This window comes from Lycium ferocissimum, chromosome 11 (assembly GCF_029784015.1).
Source record: "Lycium ferocissimum isolate CSIRO_LF1 chromosome 11, AGI_CSIRO_Lferr_CH_V1, whole genome shotgun sequence".
Classification (NCBI taxonomy): Eukaryota; Viridiplantae; Streptophyta; class Magnoliopsida; order Solanales; family Solanaceae; genus Lycium; species Lycium ferocissimum.
The window spans coordinates 40,551,498-40,561,487 of NC_081352.1; the positions used below are offsets into that span (position 1 = coordinate 40,551,498).

Sequence of the window (9,990 nt, forward strand, 5' to 3'; positions counted from 1 at the left end):
AGCCATTTTCAATAGTTCGATGGCATATTTGAGCCTTTTCCCCTTTTTTAATGACGATGGTGTCCGAATCAACTTGAATCAATTATTTTTATTAATGGTGGTGTTCGAGCCAATTTGAAATAGTTACTTCTCACCAATACAAGCATAGAAAGTTCTGCTCATCGAGACTTAAAAAATGAAAAGAAATCATTTAAGGATCATTTGGCCGAACACGAGGTTATCCAAGGATTATAGTCTTGCAATTATAACCAGTATAAATAATCTCACTTTTTATACGAGACCAATAATTTCATGATTTTGATATAATTTTTATCCTAATTTTAGTTAATACACACAAATATTAATTTTATCCTGATTGTAGTTAATACTCACAATTAAATGCTGAACAAATCAAAATTTCGGATTTTATATTGAAATAACCGCCTAATCCATATAACCAAACGGCCCTTTATTATTTTTTCTTCCGTTGAAATCTCATAGTTCTCTTCCCACTATATTTGACCATTTGGTCCAGCCCTTAGATATCATATCTATGTTTTCTGGCCAAATAAAAATGTTTAGTTGAACAACTTAAATATTGAGGGCCATACATTTGTGGATAAAACCTAAAAATAATAAATATATGCTATGTCTATAAATGTTAAAAATTGACAGCTCACCCAAAATTGTTTACGAGATAATGGGGGCAACGAAATCTTTGTTGAATGTGATTGATGTTGTCAAAATGCACAAGGTTAAATTTATGTTTATCGTAAAAGTGAAAAGGTGAAGATAAATTATAGATAAGGAGTTAAACTTTAATTTAAATTGAGAATAAAGAAAAAAGTTGTTCAAACTAAAGAAATTTAACAAAGTACTAGTAAATGGTAATTGACAACCATTTCAGCAAAGATATGCCGTAACATCTAATAATTGGATTTTACTGATGTCACTTGATGTTACTATAAGTCTCAACGTGCACTTGGTGATAGAAGTATTATTTATTTGGAACACTTCAAACTTTACTATGTTTTGTTTCTTTCGTCGTATTTCTAATGAAATACTGAAATTTAAGAATAAGATTTTTTGCATTTTATTTTAGTATAGAAATTGCATCGAAACTGTTACTATAAATCTTACAGATCCGACAATATAACCATCATAGATTTTAGTAGATATATAGGATCCCTTTATCTTTAGTCAGAATTTTCAGATTCGAGCCCTAAATATAAAAGGTTTTGTCAGGGAGTGCTTCCCCTTTTACTGAACCTTATGCGACGTTAATTCAAATTAATTGTAGCTTCAATACGAATATCGAACCCCAGATGAGAAGCTAGAAAAGAATACTAACATGATTCCAAATTTCATCAACAAAACAACAAAGACTCACAAAAGAAGTACACACAAAAATTTCCTTATTTTTAAAAGAAAACTAAAACACAAAGAATAGATGAGTATATAGGAAACCATTAAGTTAAGAAAAAATGTTCTTTTTTATAATAGAATTGAAATGGTCTATCAAACATTTAGTCAAAGAATATGAGGAATATTAATTGCAAGAAAAAGGATTCGGAAAAAGAGAAGGGGATATCAAGCTGACTTGAGTCAAGTGCAAGTGGGCATTGGAGGACCACGTGCGAAGCACGTTACGTATGCGAAAATGATATATACTTGTAAATTTTTTCACCCTATCACAAAAAACTTTATTATGCGTCTCACATAATTAAAATTAACTGAATGTGATTTTCTTCTCACAAGTTAATGGATCTGAATCTTATATTTTTGAATCCACAAATTATTGATTCACTAACTTATAAGGCAAAAAAAAACTCATACAATTAGTATTAATTGAGTACGGCACAACACAAAAATTCCAGACGCATATAAAAATCAGGACCCAATATTTCTATCAACTTATTACATATAACTATGTGAATTTTTTTTTATTTTAACTTGTTAATGATATTATGATAGTATGTGGGACTATGACGGGATATTTTATGGTGAGTGCTTATGTGGGTGCTTGTTAGCTTGCCAGCTCAGAGCCCAACACATGGCACTTGCTAGTGGCTGGTTGTGGAAGCATGTGAATCCTAATTTTCTGATATGATACTTGATTTAAAAGAAAAAACATATTCATAAATAAATTAAATATGCGTAATATAAAAATAAAATTAAAAGCTTCAAATATTAAAAAAGCATCAGTTTTTGTTTGAAACAGATTAAAAAGATAATGTCATATAATTTGGTTGATTGATCCTTAAAGCTGGCCTAAATCCTCTTTGGCATTTTTGTATTGTGTAATTCTTGTTTTTGGCTTTAGTTCTTTATGCGAAAGTCGCATGCAGACGAAAAATATGATAGGATAGAAGTACTTTTTCCTCTTTGTCATGAATGAAAAGTAGTCAATAATTTTAACCTTTTTTGGGTAATAAAGAGGATGTGATTGATTGACAAAATTTAACCACGCAACCAAACTAAAGAGAAAAGCCAAGCAAATGGAAAAATCTGCAGCAAGAATTCGAAAAGACAATATCTTTTGTTTAATTTAGTAATGAGATTGATGATGCTATGTGAGACGGAGTGTTGGCCAGTCAAGAACTCTCATGTTCAGAAGATGAAAGTTGCGAAAATGAGAATGTTGAGATGGATGTGTGGGCTGACTAGGAGAGATATGATCAGAAATGAAAAGATTCAAGACAGAAATGAAAAGATTCAAGACAAGGTAGGGGTGGCCTTCGTAGTAGACAAGATGCGGGAGGTGAGACTAAGATGGTTCGGACATGTCCAGAGGAGAGGCACATATGCGCCAGTGAGGAGGTGTGAGAGGCTGGCGAGCGAGGGAGGGCTGGAAGAGAGGTAGAGGAAGGCCGAAGAAGTATTGGAGAGAGGTGATCAGGCAGGATATGACTAGTCTTCAGCTTACCGAGGACATGACCCTAGATAGGAAGGTGTGGAGGTTGAGGATTAGGGTAGAAGGCTAGTCGTAGGATTAGTAGTACCTTCCTTTCTTGCTTGACCAGTATTATTTTCGTCATTTTCTTGTATTTTTATTTTAGCATTCGCATATTTCTTATTTTTATTTTAGCTTTGGATTGCTTGTTCTTATCTCTAGCACTATCTGATTATTTTTTTTACTTCGTCGTCCTATTATCTTGTTGCTATTACTGTATATTATTACTGATGCTTTCTCATCTCTCCTTGAGCTGAGGGTCTATCGGAAACAACCTCTCTACCCATTAAAAGGTAAGGGTAAGGTCTGCGTACCCTCTACCCTCCCCAAACTCACCTGGTGGGATTATGCTGGGTATGTTGTTGTTGTTGTTCATGCATTTGATCATTTGGAAAAGTTGAAGTTGAAGTTTTGTAAGCGGAGAGCAAAAAAATTCATTTGAAAATTTGGAAAACTCATCTTCAAACACTAACCAAAAGATTAAACCATTCTACAACCAAATAATATTTTGTTTTCTTAAAGGAATTTTTTAAATGTCAAAACGGCTCCTTAGTTTGTAATCTTGTTTCTAAAAGATGATGTCTATAATATGGTATTCTTATCTGCTAGTTAAACTTTCGATAGACGTTACTATGATTATGGGTATAACGCATCATGTATGAGTATGACCATTAATGGTTTCATCATTGCCTAAAAAGATTCTGGTTCATATGAAATGGCTATGGCAATTTTCAATTTTCATTTTTCAAAACAAAAACAAGTGGGTTACAGTTAATTTAAGTGTCAATAATAGGAAAACTTACAACTGGCCAAATTCAATCATGGATCCTTCTATATTTTCTCAATATTAAATCGCAAAGAATGTGTAGATATACCATTGAATATTGATGTGGTTAGGATGTATTGAGTTCCCAGGTTGGCGCCTTAAAGAATTAGATGGTCTTTCTATATGGTATCGTTCTATTGGACAATTTTCCCTTTATGAATTAGCTTTAGGGATTAAGTTAGACTGGAAGTCTATCTTTTTAATATGATATCGGAGTCAGACTAATCCCAATTTTTAGTTTATTCGATGTTGGCCCCTCATATTGTATTATTATCTATGCTTGGTTGGGCGTGCAAATGTGTTGTATTCCCGCATCGGCTCTTTAAAAATTGAAAGATCTCTCTGCATGGTGCAATCCTCATTTCACGAGGTTAAGTTAGACTCATGATCCATTTTCTTATTAGGAAACCAATTGACCGGAAACTAAACAAACATAAGGTTTACATCAAAATGAATGATATCTTGTATGAAAACTTTTATCACTTAATATATATTTTCGCTTGAGTTTGTTACTCTTGAAAAAAGATTATCTAGTTGACATGATAAATAATTAAATACTAGTAGTAACAAAATTATCTAGATGACCCTACGAAACCTGTCATTATGATCTATTTGTCACTGATGTTTCGTGTTGTACCACTGACTTTCCTTGAGTACATGTACAATTGTACCTCTTTCGATTAGAATACACTTATCTACCAATTATTAGACAACGAGAATTTATAAACAATTATAAGATCCGTTATGCTCTTGGACAATGACCCACCCAACCCACATGCCTAACGCAACATCCCACATATTGATATGTGTGGTTCTAATTATACGCCTAAACAATTTATTAATCAAATCATTGTTCTTCCTAATTTATCCTTTCCCTTTTGAGATTGTATTTTGTAACTGACATTTGGTGTGTTGTAAATATGTTGTAAGAATATAATAGCTATATAGTAAGTGGATAAACGTACTGTCTAAAATCTGAATACAAATATATGTACTTGAACTTGTACAGAAAGAAGGAAAGAAGAAGAAGAGAGGGAGAAAAAACAAAAAGAATATATAGAAAATTGTTCTTCTTAAATGACAATATATTATCACTAATTATGTTACCATGAATGACCATTAATATTTCAATCTTTAATTAACTTTCCAAAGTTGCCTGTAATTCTGCTATTTCCTTATATACATATTTCAATTCCTTGGAAAATCGATGTACTATTATCTAAGGGCACGTTTGGTCGTGTAAATTATGAGTATTTGAAAAAAATATCTTTTGCTCTCAAAGTGAAAAATAGTATATTTGAAAATTACAATTGTATTTGACCATAAATATAAATTGGTGTTGTTTTTAAATTTTTGTGAGCATTTAAAGTGAAAACAACTTTTTGATGTTTTTCAAATTTCAAAATTCAACTCGAAGTTTCAAGTTTTATTCCGAAATCTTACGGCCAAATATGATTTTCATAATTCAACTCCGTAAAAAATATCCATGGTCAAACACCTCAATCTTTACCATTTTTTTTTTCGTCATTTTTTTCATTTTTATCCAAATAAGATATAGTAGGACAAAAAAATCATAAAATACCTGAAAGGGTAATTATGTCATTTCATCATATAAACTTGCTATTTCAAGCTGTTCCTAGAATATAGCCCACCTCAGACAAGAGTCGCAACCCCATTTCTCTGCCTTCAAGACTTTTTTATTTCTTCAAAAATTGAAGCTTTTTTGTGAGTTACTATTTTGCTCAATCAAAAAGAGAAGTAAAATTACAGAGCAAAAAAGATAGTTATGGCAGCTTATAGAGGTGAAGAAGAGTATGATTACCTATTCAAGTTGGTGTTGATAGGTGATTCAGGTGTAGGCAAATCCAATCTGCTTTCCAGGTTTACCAAGAATGAATTCAATTTGGAATCTAAGTCTACTATTGGTGTTGAGTTTGCAACAAAAAGTCTTAAAATTGAAGGTAAAGTTATTAAAGCTCAGATTTGGGATACTGCTGGTCAAGAAAGGTAAAGTTTATATCTTTTTTGGAAAAATTCTTGATATGAATATTATGTATGTGTTCCTTTTTGTGTTTCTGTATCTGGGGCTTTCTTGTTTATGATTTATGGTTTGAGAATTGAGTTAAGTCTGCAAAAAATTTAAGTTGTGGGGTTCAAGAGTAGTAGTAACTAGTAAGTGCTTGTTTTGAAGTGTGTCTTGCTTTAGTGGAATCAAAATTGCTTGAGGTTTAGTTGTTTTGATCTTCTTATTTGTAGAATTCTTGAATGTTGTTGTGTTTATTGGTATTGTCTAAGAGTTTCTAGATGTACACCATGTGGTATTGTTGCTTGAAGGGGATTTCTTGTCTAAGGGGTTGTGTGTTCCTATTTGAAATTTGAGGGACATGGAAGTCTTACTGACACCAATTATAAAAATAAAACTTTTACGTGCTTGGTTTATGAAAAATATAAGAGTTGATCGTGAGGGCAGTTTTGAAGACATAATTAAGTTTATAAAATTGTGTCATCTCTAATAGACCTTTAGACGAGATGATCACACATTCAAAACTTTTTTTTTGATGAAGATCATACATTCAACACTTGTGCAGAGCGTGTATACATATACCTTATTGTTTAGATGCTATTGTGGTGTCAATCTAAAAGCTAGTTTTAGAAATTTTAGTTTCCAAATTTGTTGTCATAAGATTATTTTAACTTATTCAGTCCATACTACTTACATTGGGAGGGTATATTTTCTAATATGAAAAATCAATGACCAAAGCAACTCTCGATTTCCTCATAATATTTGAAATCCTTGACCATTTTATTGGTTGGCTGGTTTCTTAGCATTTTTCCTTGTGGGTGTAACCATATGATATCCGATACTCACTAGCCCGGGTAGTTTATATTCGTCAGGGGCGGACCCACGTAGTGCAAAGTGGTGCTCCAGCACCCATTGACTGCATCCCAAGCTTTACGTATTTATATATAAAAATCAACAAAACGGATATATAAAATGCTTAAGCACCCATTGCATAAAGCTGCTGCTGGGTGCTTTGATTTAAAAGGGAAAATCAAAGTTGTTGTTTGCGTGAGATTCGAGACCAATCCTTGCTTAGAGCGTTTGCTTCTCAAATTTTTGGCCAGATTCTTCCTTTTAGTTTTACCAGCTGGTTTTTCTTTTCCTTTCTCACTGCTTATTTGCTTTTCTGGACTTCTAATTTCCCCTTTTTAATTAGTTTGCTTAACTGTGGTAAAAAGGAGAAAAAAAGTATCACTTGCATTAATGTTTACAACCTTTTCTTCAGTGTCCTAATTACCTGGAAACAATAATTTCTCTTTTCCCGTCGCATTACATTTTTAGACAATCATAGTTCGTCGTTAAAAGGCGAGCACCCACGAACTTAAAATCCTAGGTCCGCCACTGTCATTCGTAAATGGGGAAGCGCTCCCTACCAAGGGGTTCCCCCTCCGGGACTCGAACCTATGACCTCTGGTTAACAGCGGGAGATCCCATCCACTCCACCAAATCCTTGATGTTAGATTTTTACGGAAATTTCTTATCTTTTCTTTTGCCAATTATAGAAAGAAGGAAAAAGAAGAAGAGAATTTAGCCTTATACCTGATAAGGGAATTGAATCTATTACAGGCTTGGAATGATGTATAGACTAGAATGCAATACTTTTTGCCAACAAATGCTTACTCTGAATATGAAATAGCTTTACTAAACTGAGCAATGTAAAATATACTCCATTTCGAGTGATACCATTACTCTTTGCAGAATAAGACAGTTTTTTGTTTGGTTGTAATTTTTGCAAACACTTCTAACATGGCTAGAAACTAAACCGGGGCCCTTTATGGTCAGTTGCGTGCTAACTCCACTGGTATAGTTACCCGGGAAGTATCTACCAAAGCTTGGGCAGATTGTAGAACTCACCTAATTTTTTTTGTCTTTGCTAGGATTTGATCCCAGAAATTCCATTGTCTTCATCCACTTCATTGACTGTTAGATCACACTTGGTGTTCGTAACTTCTATTGTATTATGTTATTCAAGGAGAAGGATTGTAGTAGATATTTGGTGTGAGCGAAAAAAAAAAAAAAAAAAGGAAATCCCGCATAAGTCATTTCTCCCAAAGGTAGCGAACGACGAACGTGATGAAAGAAAAGAAATTTGGGGAAACAAAACATTCCAGCTTAGGGAGAAACTTTGGGGAACTAAAATACCTTAGGATGTGGTTGACATTATTGGCTACCGGGCTTATGAATCATAAGTGTGTTTCGCATGCCATTAGCAATGGTATTACATCATTGTCATCCTTCCAAACGTTCTATGCTCATGTTTCTTACAGAAAATAATAATATTTGGGTGCAAACATGGTGCAGTTTAAATGATGTGTGATTGGAGTATGTTATGTAGCTGGCATGATAAAACATGAGAAGTGGATTAAGAGGAAGATAAAGTACAGTTATCCCTGCTTGAATGGCCATGTTTTGCTATATTCCCTATTGGTGTTTGCATGCAAAACCATTTTCCTGAGAACATAGCCACATGAGAGGTAATCTCTGCACAATTTCATCTCTTGTGAGGAAAAAAGAATTTATTTTCTTTTCTAACTATTCCGCGTAAGGTGCTATTTTTAATCTGATATTTTTAACCTCAGTTTCCAACTTAGCCCTAAAAGATAGTAGCAGAAGAAAGATGGAGTAGACCTCATCCTTCTGGATCTTTATTTTCTATCTTATGGTTTCTTCTCGTATTGTTTTTTCCAATTTTGTGTAGATCATGTTAGATCATATCTTGTTCCGTGAGTTGTGGATTTATTTCTATGTTTAGGGAGAAATGTTGAGAAATACTAATGGAATGAAGTATTTAGGTTAGTCTTTTGAACCCATTTAAGTTACATCCTGGTTCCGCTTTATTGTTTGTCTTGAGAACAGCTGAATTAGTTGTATCTTTGACATAAAGTTGACTTTGTGAATTTCAAGTTTTATTAGTAATAAAATGGGTCTCTTATGGTAAACTACAACATTATTTTTCTTGATTAGCAAATTCATTATATTCAAGCTCACTTGCAGATTTTTTCTTTTTTCGTTTTTCTTCTTCCCTCTCTCTTGGTGTCCCTTTTCCCCCCACTATTGACATTCTTTGCTAATGATGAATGTGTTGTTGCTACTGTTTCATAGAAAGGGAACAATTGGATGTATCCTTGTTCCTTTTAGAACTTTTGTCAATTGGATGCGATCATCTTAAGTTGTTGTACTAGTGCTTCAGTTTTTCTTCTGCCATACCAGGTATCGTGCCATTACCAGTGCTTACTATCGGGGAGCTGTCGGTGCTTTGCTCGTATATGATGTTACTCGACATGTTACCTTTGAGAACGTTACAAGGTGGTTGAAGGAGTTGAGAGACCATACTGACCCTAACATTGTAGTCATGCTCCTTGGCAACAAATCAGATCTCCGACATCTTGTGGCTGTTTCAACTGATGAGGCTAAATCCTTGGCAGAAAGGGAGGCATTATACTTCATGGAGACTTCTGCATTAGAAGCAACTAATGTCGACAATGCATTTACTGAAGTTCTCACGCAGATATACGGTATAGTTAGTAAAAAGGCAGTCGAGACAGGCGATGAAGGTGCTACTACATCTGCTCCACCTAAAGGACAGACAATTAACATCAAAGATGAAGGATCTACTTGGAAAAAGTTCGGATGCTGTTCAACCTAGGGTCGCAGGAAACTATGCAAAGACAATAGCTCAAGCTTTATCAGTTGTAAGTTGTCATTAAATCAATGATTTCCTCCCTTTTTCTTTTTGCTGGTTATCTCGCTTGTGGGATATAAGATTTATACTAGCCATGAGAATACATGAAGCAACGTTCTCATGCAGAACTCCAAAGGAGGAGCAGGTGCTGTTAGTTTCTAATTTCTAATTACTGAATGTTCAAACAAGGTCTTAGTTTTATGGTGTTCTAGATGATGGCTTTGAAATATTGAGACACTATCAAGATCTTTCCAATACCATATTATCGATATCTTCTTTTGTATCGAATGAACGTCTGAATTTAGTTTTTTCCTTTAAAAGTCTATTTACTGAGTAGCAATTGTTGGTGTTCATAACTTGGGCAAGATCAAAATTTGATAGTCTGCAGGTACAGCATGTGTGAATCTCATTTACAGCCCTTCCTTGCATTTACAGACAGATCATTGCTTTCTCTGTCTTAAGAAAGTCACCAAAATTCCTATCAATTT

General features: G+C 33.8%; 1 protein-coding gene across 1 annotated transcript; it reads left to right on the plus strand.

Annotated features, from left to right (window-relative positions):
* The first annotated feature begins 5,410 nt into the window (after positions 1-5,410).
* Positions 5,411-9,790, plus strand: LOC132038614 (ras-related protein YPT3). The gene is made up of 2 exons (XM_059429279.1): positions 5,411-5,765; positions 9,031-9,790. The coding sequence occupies exons 1-2, from the start codon at positions 5,545-5,547 to the stop codon at positions 9,464-9,466; spliced, it is 657 nt and encodes a 218-aa protein (XP_059285262.1). The 5' UTR covers positions 5,411-5,544; the 3' UTR covers positions 9,467-9,790.
* Positions 9,791-9,990: the final 200 nt, after the last annotated feature.